The following is a 14,149-nucleotide window of genomic DNA, read 5'->3' as shown; positions in this document are numbered from 1 at the left end:
TCTTAGAGATCAAAAATGGGTCAGAATAATCTCTCTCCCTGAAAGTGCCTCTTTCTGTTCACTTTAACTACAAGGGGAGCCCTAGGTGAATAACTCAATATTGCACATGTCTTAAGTCAGGTGAGATGAAGCCCACTCAGAGTAACAAGGTGCCAAAAATGGGTTACGTTGGTGTGGAAATAAGCAAAAGTGATTCTAACATGTACTAGGCAAGGTATTTCCTGAAGAGAAAGGCGAGTGAGATGGAATCCAGCCGTGGTGTCAGATTATCAGTAAATTGAGAAGTTGCTTTTTTTTCTTTAGAGCCAGACAGCTTCTTCCCTTTCAAGCTTTGGATTGAATTTTTTTCCTCACATAACTGGGCATTCCCTGTAGTCCTGCAAATAGACTCTCACACCGTACATGAGAGGAGGGGCCATGCTGCGTGTGGGAAGCCGGTTGGTGTGGGAATTATCTGTTTTGTTGACAGTTTTGAGGCTGTTGCTGCTTTTTTCAGATGTTAACACCTTCTTTCATTTAGGACTTTAGTACTCCCATTTTTACTCTTTGCAGACAAAGAAGACCAGCCCTGAGAGCAGTCTTGAGGCAGCTGAGCAACCGAAACACTATTTGTAGATAGTGGAGTTTTATGGGACTTAACTTGGTGCAAAAAAAGCTGTGCGATAAAGGAACTCTGCAAGAAAGTGTGTGCATCTGTTTAAAAGAAAAAATCTGAACCAGAGTAGAAAGGCCTCAGTAGATGAGCAGGGGATGTCCCCCTTTTCTCTGTAAGAAAGCAGCTCTGCGGGCTGCTAAGGCTCTTCCAGCTGTCAGAAAAAGCTTAACAAAGCATGAGAGCACTCAACCTTTCACAGGAAATATTGATATTTTACAGGATTGGGCCCTGAGGTGACAGGGAGGCTTTGAGCTCTGCTGGCATTTCTTTTTGTTTGCCAGCTTCCTGCCTTTAAAAAAATGAATGTTGAAAATTGAATGGCCCGGGTGGGTGAGCTCACTTGGCAGTTCCCTGGTCATCTAGGAAATAACACCCAGGCACTATAGTAACAGATGCTCATTCAGTGATGCAATGTGAAGGATGTTGTGTCTTCTGCAAAACAGGTTTGGTATCTAATCTATCCAGAAAATATGAGCTGGCGTTACAAGCTAATTGGCAAGAAGCCCATTGCTGTACAGATGTATTCGCTACAGGAACCATAAGCGCTGGGCATAAACGTGCAGCCTCAGCTGTGGAGCGCAGGCAGAAGAAAATAGCAAATCCAACACCTCAGTGTGCTCGGAGATAAATCAACACATTTCCAGACTTTGTGTTTGGTTATTTTTGCCTTTTTCTTGTTAAAATTTGAAGTTTAGTTTGTTCTTTGTTAGCAGTTCTGGCTTCTTTTTATAGTCTCTTGATATGTTTGGGGGAGGCAAAAGAAAGATGTTGCAGGGTGAAGTTGAAGTTACCTCATTAACCCCAATGACCCTGCCACTGTTACTTATTTTGTACAAGTGTAAGCCCATGGAGAAAAAAAGGCTCACTTGTGCTATCTGTTGTATCTTCCCTGAACAAGAAACGAAGGACCAGTCCATGAAAAGGCATCACTGTAATATGCGCTAAGCCCTGACTTGCAGCTTCCTGAGGTGTAAGTGTGGCTCCACGCATGTAAACGCAACAACTAACTTGATGGAGCTGGCAAAACACATTTTACAGCGTTAGGTTTTGAAGACACATCTGTTTAGGTCCCTCTGTGATGCTCAGTAGTATCATCAGGTGAGCGTGACACAGACCTTCTGATTGCTACTGATGGGGGAGACCAATGAATTCTGGTTTGGGGAAAGCTTGGAAGAGCACTTCTGATTTAAAAGGCAGAGTAAACATCAAACAAGGTCTGACCGTCTCTGGTTTTGAGTTTCCAGCCTGCAGCCCTTAAGCAGACCATAGTTTCAGCAGATGATTTCAAACTGGACCCTCCTACGGTTTCTCAGGGAAAGCACAAAAAGTCACTAGCCGCTTTTGAGAATTTTAGCCTGATCAGTTTTAGCAACGTTCAGCCTGAAGATTTTACCCCAGGCAAAGTAGTTGGGACCACAATAAACAACTTTCATGCCTTTGCGTCATCGCAACTGCTACCCCCTGTCCCAGCCACGGGCCCTTTGCCCACGGGAATGGCTGCGAGTGGCAGCTGAGCTGACGTGAAGGCATCTGTGCAGCTTGTGCCCTCGCCCATGAAAGAGGTGGCTGCAGCAGATTATCCCACTCTTCAGGCTGGTGACTCGGTTGAGTGGTCTCCTAACACTTGGCTCTAGAAGAGCATGTAAGCTAAAAAAGCCGGTTTCAAATGCTCTTCAGATTGCCCTGGCTGCTTGGCACAGATGGATGTGAGTGTGTTTCCATGAGAAACCAAGTGTGCTTGCACTTTCCATCTCCTCCCCCTAATCCCTAAATACAGCCAGTGAAACAGGAGAGATTTCCAATAATCTCAGTAGATGGTGCTTAGGCCCATCAGTCTTGTCAGCTGGGGTAGTCTGACTGGTCAGCAGGCTTGCTGGCCATGGATGGCATGGTCCATGCAGAATGGCATCCGTCCATGCAGTCTTCTGCATCGAAGCGGTCCTGCCAAGTCACCAGGGGCTCCAGTGCACAGCCTGGGCGAGAGGAGGGACATCCTATCCTCTGCAGGGAACCCAGGCATCTCAGCACACTTTGCTACACCCGCTGATGTTCCCGTGCCACATAAAAGCACCCACAAGGAGTGGTGGCAATGTTGTTGGGGAGCTGCCCGTGGCAGCACAGAGGGTTACACTGCGGTGTTCAAGCTAGAAAGCCTGCTGAGGTCATATGTAGTGCAATATGAAAGTATGATCTGTAAACACCCTCCACGAATGTGGCTCTGGGTCAGGCAGTCTTCACCTGGATGTGAAGAGCAGCAGGCGTTCAAGTCCGAGGGGTGCAGGGAGCCTTGTCCCAAGAAACCCATGCTAAGTCCTACTCACCCCCCTGGAAATCTCCGGTGTGTCCTGCAGGGGACTGAATCAGGGCTGGTCCTGCTCTCCTACCAGCTTTATTTAAGTGGTGTAGCTGCTGATTTCATCAAACTTACCCCAGTGTAAATAAGACATGAGCAGGACCTGGTGACTATGCTTAAAGTCCTAATTTTTTTTGGCTTGACCTGAGACTGAGGTTTGAAAAATGATATGTTTTTATGCTCCTGCTGATTGCTGGGCTGCGAGTTTGGGCTTTCGCCTTTTTTAGAGAAAGTCTATGCATTATGTAAGTAACTTCAGGACACACTACAACCTAAAGTTTCTGCGCATTCCTGTAGTATTTATTTGTAGCTATGCATTGGTCTGTTGTGTCTTGGTGTTTCTTAGTTAAGAGGTTAGAATAACATCTTCCTTCGCAAGGTATTGATCTGTTTGAACAGAATTGGATTGAGTTAACGAGCAGTTATCTGGAGCTCAATTTATCCATGGGATCTGATGAGGATGAATAAGATGTCACCTGTGGTTGTCAAGAATTTCTTGAGGCTTAAGAAATACCCATGACAGCATCCCCTCTTGCCTCCTAAAACCAGCTGGAGACCTTTCTTTAGCTCTGCGGGGAAATCACAAGGTTTTTGGTTTAGCCTGACTTTCCAATTATTTTGGAGATTAGAAGTGGCAGAGAAATGGATGCAGGACTGAGGAGGTGGTTGGCTGCAAATGGGCAGCTGGCCGTTAGCTGGTGGTCCCCACTGCTTTGCTCTCCCTGGGGCACTGGCTCACCAGAGCTCCTCATCAGTCCAGGAGCAAAGCAGGGCCACCAGTGACACGGCTTTGGGATGGGCAACAAGGCCAAGGTTGGAGCTACCCGGGGTGTCCCTCTTGCACATACAACCTTTCCTGAATTTCCTCTTGGTCACACATATGTTTTTTTCTTTTAGGAAACTAGAAATGTCGAGTATTGCTAGCCTGACAGGAATGAAAACTAGTGGGGAGTGAGCCCTTAAGAAAGGCCAGGCTGCTTATCGAGGTGCCGAACTAAGGATTTAGAAGCTTATCTTTAGATAAACTTTTTGTTGTCTTTTTTATATATTAAAAAAAAAAAAGGCCTTGGCTTTTGTTGCCACTAAGCATGAAACCGTTTTGCTGACCACATTGGTTTGAGGTTTTCTTGTTGATCCTAAGACTGCCCCAAGGTAAAATTTCTTTTTTTCCCTCCTTGTTTTGCCACAGGACTGGTGAAAAGGGAAAGTGTTAGCAGTTTCCATGTTCAGAAAAAAGGTCAACAAAATAAGTCATCCAAAAATCGCCACCAATAAGTTATATGGACGAAAGCTAGCTAGTCCTCTGCCGCTGTCACACGGGGAGTTGTCGCCATGTCTCTACTTTCTGCTCATTTCAAACTTTGCTTTAGCACATCCTAAGCGTAAATGATTCAGATTTGACACAAATATTGCAAGCTGCTCCGGTTTACAGTGCATCTCTTTAAATAATCAAGCATCCACAAAATTATATGGCTTCTTTTTAATGCTGTGCACTATTATGGACACCTTCAATCTCATTAAACATTTTTGCTAGTGCCTTACTGGGTCCATTGTTCATGGTGTGGCCTGTCCACCTCTTTTTATGCTTGAAAAGATTTTAACTGTACAAGGAAAATTAAACCTGTCCCAGTTACCAAATGTGGTCTTTAAAATGCTGCCATGTATAAGCTCATCTTCACATAACAGTTCTGACATAACTCCAAACTGTAGGCACTCAGATGAAAATAATTCTGTAGTATTATGCATCCTCATTTACATGTAAATTACTGAATAGTATATTTGTCCCTATAGAATTTAGCTAATCCAACTGAGAAACAATTCCAGTCAATCAGGGAGCAACACAAATAATCTCATGCTGCTGGAGGTGCCTGTGTTTAACTCCATTGTGATTCCTCATCTGGATCCTAAGGAGACTCCTTCCATAACTGTAGGGACTGTTGTGATTTTTGCTGAATTTCTATAGAAATATAAGTATGATGAACAACTGTGCCTGTGTATATTCTCTCTGTAACGATAATATCCTTTATGCTGCCTTGTTTGTCCAGTTCCTGGAACTGCTCTCTATCTCAGAGTGCAAAACCTGCCAGTTCCTTGCGTGACTATTAGCTATCTCTGTTCTAAAATAATAATCCCCCCCACACGTAGCTATTCTTTACAAAGAACAAAAGCTTGTAAACTTCCCCAAGTAACTTAAATAATTTTAAGCAATTCACCTGGATGGAAACTTTCTTTCTTGAAAAAAACACTTCATAGTAGATGGCAAGCTGACTATCTGATAGATTTACTGCTCTACTGGGAAAGAGACCTCATCGTCCTGCAAGAGCACAGGAGCATTCCTTACAGCCCGGCATTGCCTGCCAGGCTCTGTGTTCTGGCTCTGGGGATGAACCTCTGCTGTGTGCCCGCTGCTGAGCGGCTGGCAGGGAGCAGCGGGCTTCGGGCTCTGCCCTCCGTAGCTGGGCAAGTGGGTGGCTACCATGTGCAGGAGCATTTGCTCTGAACGCCAGCCAAATTGCACCACGTCGCCTCTCCAGAGGTGAAGGAAGGAAGGAGCCATGCACATGTCTCCTTCTGAAATACCCCTCTGCACACAGAGGATGACACGCTGCAAACAGTCCCCTTGACTCCAGCAGGACTCCTGAAGTCTTGGGGACTGCTTCTTATTGGCAGGATTGAGGATGCTGGGCTGGAAAGAAAAATAGGGTTACTTAAGAAACATGTTGGGTTGGGAATATCACATCAAACCTAGGGAGAAAGTCAGTTCCCTGCTATTTTTTTTAATGAAGGATATGGCAAACCTGTTTAACTTGGACTTTTCATTTACCCTGGTTTAGCTGAATCAAAAAATAGGAAGAATGAGTCTCTGAATGTTTTTCCTTTGACTTTTTACCCCTGCAGTGAATTCTCTTTGCACCTGTGAGTAAAAGGTGGCTTTCAGAAAAAGGCCACCAACCCATAACTTCTGCAAAAGCACTTCTGCATGCAATAATAGGAATATAGTACCTTCCTTGACAGTCAGAAAACTGGTATTTCTGGGGATGAGGTTGTCTAAAGACGTGCTACTGGTATGCTCTAAGCTTTGGGTCGTATGGGATAGGGAGATGGTACAGTCTAAACAGAGTTAGATGATCCAGAGGAATTTGAAATTTGAGGTTGTCTTATGGTTCATTCTACAGATGAGGGACTTGGAAGAGCTGGGTTTTTATTTGGCTTTTTATTCCTTTTTCTTTGCTTTTACACTTTTAGTTTATTCTACTTCAGAAATTTGTCTCCCTTATGTTTTTTATCTCCTTGTCTAGTTAATTCTTTTCAATCCCATGTATTTGTTACATACTCCAAACTGGTGTGAATGATTATGCAGTTTTGTAGATGCTTTCTTCATTAATAAAACATTTGTTGTTTCTTATTTTTTTACTGGATGTTTTTGAGGTGAAGGGAATCAAGCGAACTAATGCATCTGAAATACGGTTCCTGGTTTCCCCAGCTCCTAAGCCAAGGATAGAATATTATCTTGTTATGCTGTGCACAAGTAGGAGTCTCTTTGAATAGGTTCTGATTATACCTCTCCTTTTGAGATGACTGCGTCAGTAACTCAATGGACAAGCCAATTGTTTTAACAAAAGAGAACATTTTAGAAAAACAAAAAAGCCATTTTGAAGCATTACTGCTTTCCTGGCTTAGCTAATGTTTTAAGTGCTTGCTTTAAAAGTCCTTACTCTTCTCTGGTCTTGCAGTGATTGGTATTTTTAACTGCAGTACTTGGAAGTGACCTGGGACCAGTATCCTGGCTATTATTTTCATTGTCAACTAGTGGCCAAGCGGCTTTGTCCTTTGCCACCATCTGACAAGGGGATGTCCCCTGCCCTGAAGAAGACACTCTAGAAAGACAGCTCTAGAGCTTCAGCACTTTTTTTCTGCCGTTCTTACCCAATTGCCTTTCTTGAAGAGCAGTTTCAGTAGAGAAATGGTGAAGAGGAGGGATCCTGAGTCTCCCTGGGTGCATGTCCCAGGCACAGATGTAGAGCTGTGGAGCTGCTGCCCATGGCACGTTTCGGTTGGCATCCTGGGTGCTGCTCAGGGTGCTTAGGGCCATCTCAGACACAAGTGATGGAAGATCCAGAAGACTGAATCCAATTCCTGTAGCTCATTTGACTATGGAGAAGCAAAAGCAGCTATTCTGACACCTGTATAAACCAGGGGTTATCATCTTCATAGGGATTTCTTCTCCTTTCACATTTCCTTGAGCTATATTGCAAGAACCATCAGAACCCATCTATCTACAGAGCATCTCTCTTGCCTACATAGTGTCTCAGACCTCACAGCCTGTATGCTTGGAGGACCAGGACAGAGGTTGTTAAAACATTTATTTTGGGAGACTGAGGGTCTCACCCAGGAGGTCTGTGACAGAGAATGATGTTGTACCTGGCTTTCCCAGATCCTTACCCTTCAGCCACCACCTTTCCTTCTACCTGTGGGAGAGCTGGAGGAGTAAAGAAAGCGGGATTTGTCTCTGTATGAAGTGGGAGCTCGTAATAATAAAAGTCTTAACATCTTGCTCCTGTGAGCTGACAATAAAAAGAATTTAATACAGTGTCTGTCTGCAGCTATACTGTGTTTCTGGCTGACTTCAGAAACCCAAGCCTTCAAAAAGCATAAAACTAATTTAAAATGAAACATTAAATAAAGACAGTTTGGGAGTTCTGTTTTTCTGGTACTTGATTTCTTTGGGGTTTTTTTTAAAGCTTTTCCTTGAGAAACATGAGAATAAGAGAGTTTGGGTTATTTTTCACTTTTTTCTGAGAAAAAAGAAGCTGTGAATCTCCCCTAATTATGGAGCTTCAGAATCCATGACACCAAAGATCACCAGAATGACAATATGTTCCTGAGATTTGGCAGTGTTTCAGAACAAGAAAAAACATGTGTTGAGGAGTCAGTTTGCTTGGTATGATACCAGAGGCCTGTAATGGAGCTGTTACCCACGCCCCTTTTCCTCTTCTAGCAGTATAATTAAACAGTTAACACATTTCAGAAATAATGGAATAATTAATGTAATTAAGCAGGGCTTCTTTCACAAGCAAAGAGCGTGATAAAGCAGCACTGCTGTTTATCCAGCATCAGAAGCGTCCCTTTATTTTCACCTGCATCTTTCACCTGTTTACATGAAGGTAAAGGGCAAGGCAAAGTTTCCAAAATTGCTCAAAGTGCCATTTTCAAAAGCAGTACCCCATTAGCATGTGTCTAATTGGGAAATCAGTGAGCTTTGGACTTTTCAGATGGGAAAAAGAGTGCTTAGGCAATTTTGAAAATGCTACCCTGTATCTGCCTTGGTTTTATTCCGCTGATCCAATGTGTTTCATTTAAACAGACCTCTCCCTCGGATGAGGCAAGCAAGAAGCAGCTTTTAATGCCCCACCGCGCGTCGGTGGACCACTCGGAGGAACCCTTTCAGAGGCAGAGGGCAGTGAGCGCTGTCAGCATCATCACCAGTGCCCTGGAAGGTAAGATACGTCTTTAGTTCCCCGACTCAAAGCCATATTCATGTTGATTGGCAAGAACAAAGTGACACAAAAGACCCTAATAAACTCTTGCTGTTTTGCAAGAAGGCATTATAGACAGTTATTGTAACCCCTATAACAGAGGCAATGCTGTAACAGAAGGCAATATAATCAGTCTTACCCACAGACTTGTAAAATCCTGGCAAAATGCTGGCCATATAAAACTGGATCTGGTAAGATTTTGTGACCCCGTGGCATTTGATTTACAGAAGGCTAACCAAGATGCAGGGTGGTGGAGCACCAGACTGTTTGGGTGACTGTACATACATTTGTACCTCATCTCTCTGGAGCTGATGCAAAGCCTGGCATGTGCAGTCACCAGTTACGTGCAGAACTTCCAAGATGTGGGGGATGGAAGTCTCCTCCTTGCAGAGCAGCTAGTGGGAAACAACAGTTTCGTGGGTGTTTGAATCCCACTGAGCACCACTTTAAGGGTGCTCAAAGCTCTCATTTGTCCATACAAATATTTCTGAGCAAGTTTTTTCATTGCTTATTAGTCTTCTCATTAAGTGCAGGAGGATTTCCCTTCCCTGTCTTTCCATACACAGGGACTTTGCATTTCCCTTTCACAAATTTATCAATAGCAAGACAACAACTCATAGCAAGACATCACGTTTCTAGCCTCTTTACATACAGCCTCTTTACATACAGCTTCTTACAGTTCCTCATGTCCCCTACATTGTAAATTGAGAAAAGATGGGAGGTAGCAACTAAAAGTATAGAAAAATGCCTGTCAAGAACGCACTGTGGAGCAAGGGAAATTTTGGATTTTCCTGCAGCCTTATTCTCTGTGTTACCAATGAATAGAAAGGCAAGGCAAGACAGAGGGACTTAGCTGGGAGATGCCTTACAGAAAGACACTGGACCTAGCTCTTTGGAGACAGCCCAGCATGAAACCAAAAAGCTCTTCTTCTTCCTCAGCTTTTTACCATCCCCTGTGGTTACGTTCAGCAGTATTGTGGCCAGAACAGATATATATATGTTTAAATAAATAAAGAGTTGTATTCTTAATAGGTAAATAATCACTTCAATGTATTCCAACGCTTAGTGTAGTCTGCAAAGGTTCTGTTTTCTGTGGGGTTTTTAGCAATTAGCTTTGTGATTGATTTGCTTCTTTGTAAAGTGTTAAGGGTGCCTAAAAGGCCTGAGCTGGACGACTTCTTATTTATTTAATGGTACTTTCTATTACTTTTTACCACAGAAATACAGACCATCAAGTCTAGGGTAACTCAGAGGATGTACTTTTTTGGCTTCATATAGAAGAAAACTGTTTCAAACCTTATCAAAGATTTCCTAACTCACAGACTTTGATTAGTCATTGAAATTTAATACTTGTTAACAACAAGAGGAATATCAAATCAGAATAAAATGTATCACAGGCTTTAACTATAATAATATCTGTATGATTTGTGCCAAGCTGTGTGAAACAGCCAGCCCAGAAATCCCTTCCCCTTTAGTTGTCTGGTTTCTGCTCTCAGCTTGAGTAGTCATCATCTGCCTAGTTTTCCCAGACATTGCAAAGCTTTGCGTTCAAGGAAGGACCTAGGTTTTTTTCATTTAAAAATAAGAGGAAAAATACCTCCAACACAAACTTTGTGCTTTTCCAACCATTTTTAAAAAAAACAATATAAAGTATCAGAAAAAAAGCAGTTTAGTCTAATTTTACTTTTCCCTTTACAGATATTTTTCAAAAAATATTAAATCTGTTGTGACAACCAAAGATCACCTGTGGTGGAAGGCATGGGGTTTCCTAACCAATTTAAATCCTTCTGATGCCACATGACTGCCAAAAGAGGACAGTCACACCTTCCTCCTTCCCTTGCTGTGTTCCTGCAGTTTGATTTGACTGTACAAACAATTGGTTTTCAGCTGGATCGACAAGCAGAACCAGCTCACCCAGAAGGTCCAGGAGCACAAAAGCTGGCAAAACGACAGAGAAATAACATGTGCCTGAGGCTGAGAGGGATGACACTACCCCTTTTAGCAGCAACCTGGACTTAAAGGGGCTTGTGTCCAGTGTGGACCCTCAGGGAAAAGAGTCACTCAACTAATGTGTGTCCATCATGAAGGTCCCCAAACGAATAAGAGTGGAATAAGCAGGGTTGGTTAGAAGTGATTATGAGGAGTATGGATATAGATAGATGTGTTCTGGATTTACCTGGAAAATTAGATCCTTTAGGAAGTAACTGCCCTAAACTCTTTATTACTTTCAGCAGCAGATTTCCAAAAAAATGCAAAATTAGGATTTTACATTGAAATTGTTTGGGGTATGGATGGTTCTCACATCATTTGAGGCACTTACCTGTAAGCCCTCTGTTTGGAGGCTGGAAAGACATAGTTATTTCTTGGGAGCACTTTGGTTTCCCAACGATTTCAGAGCAGTGTAGATGTTTGTGCAAACCCTGCGCATGCAGGACATCATCCGATATTTTGAAAGCTTGCTAGAAGATACTTAATATTGCAGTTCTGTTGTCCAATGAAGAAAAATGCACAGAGAATGCATCCTGTCTTGAGAGAGGAGGCTGTTTATGAACTGATTGAAATAACAGCCTTGGCTGAAGTTTTCCTGTTATCAGTGCAGGTTCTAATTATATAGACTAAAACCATTATACAGCATTCCATGCCCATAAAGGAATCAGAAAAGGAAAGCATTAAGCAATTCCACTAATCATTATCATTCAGCCATTAATTGTCTTTTTTGGCTTTTCTTTTTCACTGTTTAATGCAAATTATACTTATGAAGCTATTTCAATTCTTTTGTGCTCAAGTAAAATGAACATATAAAAGTTGTATTTTAGGTAATGTTTTAAAAGCACCTTTAAAAAGCACTCTGGAGCTCTAGTAGCATTTTCAAACTGACTTATGCACTCCCCCGATTTTGTATGTGGGCCTTTCAGAAGGAATCAGAGGCTTAATGCCTTTTGGATTGCACATCAAGAACAGAAACCCTATTGATAACCAGTGATACCCTGGCTCTCAAGTGCTTAAATCAACTCTAAATATTGGATTTAAGCTCTTTCATCTCTTAACCACTATCAAAGGTATTACTTGAGATACTTATCAAATGTGACCTGGGAATGAAAAAATATATTCCGATCTAAGTTAAATGAAGATAGTGTATTCTTATCTATTCAAACTTGCCAAAATGGAAAAGAGAGTAAAAATCTGAGCCTATATATAAAAATCTAAGCCTATATATAATATTGGACTTTACATATTTAGTGTGATTCACCTTTTTTTGCTTGTGACACTTTTAAAAGGTTATTACTTTCAGAATAGGTCACTGTCTGCTAAGCGCAGGTCAACTGGCAAAACCCCAAAAGTGTGTAATTTGCCAGCCTGTTAGGACAGAAATATTTTATCCTAAAAAAAAAGTTTGGGGTAATGCAGGGGGCTTCCTCTATGTTATGCGTCATTTTAAGTGTTCCCTTGTCATATAACTCAGCGTGAATTGACTGTTACTTTACTGCTTGTGACTTAGAGCTTGAGGAATCACACCAGAAATGTCCTCCCTGCTGGAACCACTTTGCTGTTAAATTTCTCATTTGGGATTGCTGCCCGCTTTGGCTTTTAATCAAGAAATTTGTCAAGTTCGTGGTAATGGACCCATTTACTGACCTCACCATCACCCTTTGCATTGTGCTGAACACGCTCTTCATGGCCTTGGAGCATTACAAGATGACAAAGGAGTTTGACCACATGCTTTACATAGGCAATTTGGTAAGTGAATACGAACCTGAGGAGTGTATTTCCTGCTTTTTAAAGTTTTCGCTGCAGCTTGGGAAGACCCCATTTTGGTATGCTGTCAGCATCACTTTGCCTAGGACATACCAAGCAAGTCCATAGTCACCTCTTTCTGGGCGTGAAGAGAAAGGAATGAAGGACAAGGGTCTATTTTTATTGAACTAACATATTCTAATGTTATTAGTAACCATTAAAGCCACGTTTCTGGGCTGTTCCTGGTAGGTATCTAGTTTGTGTCTGTTTAAGAAATGAGATAAGAGAACGCTTAATGAGGCTTATTTGGGATTTCTGGTAAAGCAATGATAAGGCAGCATTGGTGACTAACAGTGACTTTTAAGTTAAAAAAAAAACTACAGGAAAAAACCAAAGCAAGATCATGGAGGGAAATAGAGTGGTGTTTGATCGTAGGTAGATGCGTATGCAGGAAGGCGCCTATGGCACATTTTCTGTATGCCCCTGTATGTCCTGCTGTGCCTCCCAGTCTTGCCCAGCAGCATGTGCTGGGTCCCATGCACACCCTGGGGACGAGGGGACATGGAGCAAAGCACGGCTGATGCTTCCAGGGGAAGCTCTTAATGTGCAAGCTGGAGCACCCGGGGAGAGAGCTGCAAAGTAAGCAGAGACCGCACTTCTCCAAGAAAAAGCAGAGTGACAGATCTACAGCCAAGCTGCAGGGACAGCAGAAAAGCCTTTCCAGAGGCGATGCGGTACAATTTGTTAACCCAGGGGGCCACTAAAATTCTGCAGTTACTACAAAACGGAAGCTTTTTCTTTAACCGTCTGTCTCTGAGTTTATGTTTAAAAGTTATTGTGGTTTACTGCTTTAAAACTTAATGTTTAAAATCCTTTTAATTTTAGAAGAGTCTGTACTGGAAAAGGCACAGGCCGTTTAGCTATGATGTGGTGGAATTGCCCCTAAAATCTAGTGATAGAAGCAAAGATATCCTATAGGACCATGAGTAAGTCTGGAGTACCCTGGAATGTGGATGCTGCTGAGTTTGTATTTGAGAAGCTCACAACAGAGATGAAAAAAGCCCTTTATTTCTATAAAAATGAAGGCTGCAGTATCTCAAAGTGGGATTCACCTTGCCTAACTTTAGGTATTTACAGCGTAGGAGTCTCTGAGTCGGTTGCCTTTGTCTCCCTTTAAAGCCAATGGAGAGTAATGGACCATTTTAAGGCACAGTTAATGTCATGTTTTAAAGACATTTACTTTTGGATAAGGTGAACTATGTCCTGGAGGCCAGTGACTGTAGTCACCATCAACTATAGTGGGAGTATGTAGAGACACTACAGATGTGATGTCTGCCTTTAGTGAGAAGCATCCTACGCTGGCAGGTTTAGGTGGGTAGCAGCAATAATCAGACTTTTTGTATCAGTCCTAGCATATGTGCTAGATCACGTATGGATTTTTTTCTTTACCCTGCTCCTTGTTATTCTTAGCTCTGGGCCACCTTGGGCAGGTTGAGGTTCTTTTCCTAGGCTGTGGGACCAGTCTCCAGTTTTTCAGCTGCTGTGTCTTGGCAAATCTCCCTCTGATGTTGCTCTAAGCAGAAATCTGTTTGGGTCTCTTGCTTCAAACCCATGCTCTCGCCCTCTGCGGAAAGCAATAGATAAGGGTAGCTTGGAAAGTCATCTCACAGGACTGCACCCAGCTCTGCTTTGCAGCCAGCTTTCCTTGTTGCTCAACAATTTGTGGCCTTCTAAGATGACTTAAAAAACCTCCTTTGGACCGAGTATCCACCAGAGCAGGTGGCAATGCTGCCGTTTCCCCCGCGGCACTTGGGATGGTAAATGCGTCTGCTCCTTGCTCTGCTTTTGGCAGCTCAGCTTCTCCCTTTG

General features: G+C 42.7%; 1 protein-coding gene across 2 annotated transcripts in view; it reads left to right on the top strand.

The window, feature by feature from the left end:
* The window catches only part of SCN5A (sodium channel, voltage-gated, type V, alpha subunit), a 174,672-nt gene that overhangs the window by 62,412 nt on the left and 98,111 nt on the right, over window positions 1–14,149 (top strand). For both annotated transcript variants that reach the window (XM_010561013.1, XM_010561020.1), the window contains exons 12-13: window positions 8,374–8,506; window positions 12,045–12,283. In XM_010561013.1, the coding sequence (XP_010559315.1) occupies window positions 8,374–8,506; window positions 12,045–12,283 (372 nt within the window). The remainder of the gene's footprint in view (window positions 1–8,373; window positions 8,507–12,044; window positions 12,284–14,149) is intronic.

The sequence above is a fragment of the Haliaeetus leucocephalus genome, unplaced genomic scaffold (genome assembly GCF_000737465.1).
Source record: "Haliaeetus leucocephalus isolate CR32 unplaced genomic scaffold, Haliaeetus_leucocephalus-4.0 Scaffold0, whole genome shotgun sequence".
NCBI classification, from domain to species: Eukaryota; Metazoa; Chordata; class Aves; order Accipitriformes; family Accipitridae; genus Haliaeetus; species Haliaeetus leucocephalus.
Note: the sequence above shows the minus strand (reverse complement) of the source record. Positions and strands in the feature narration are given on the sequence as shown.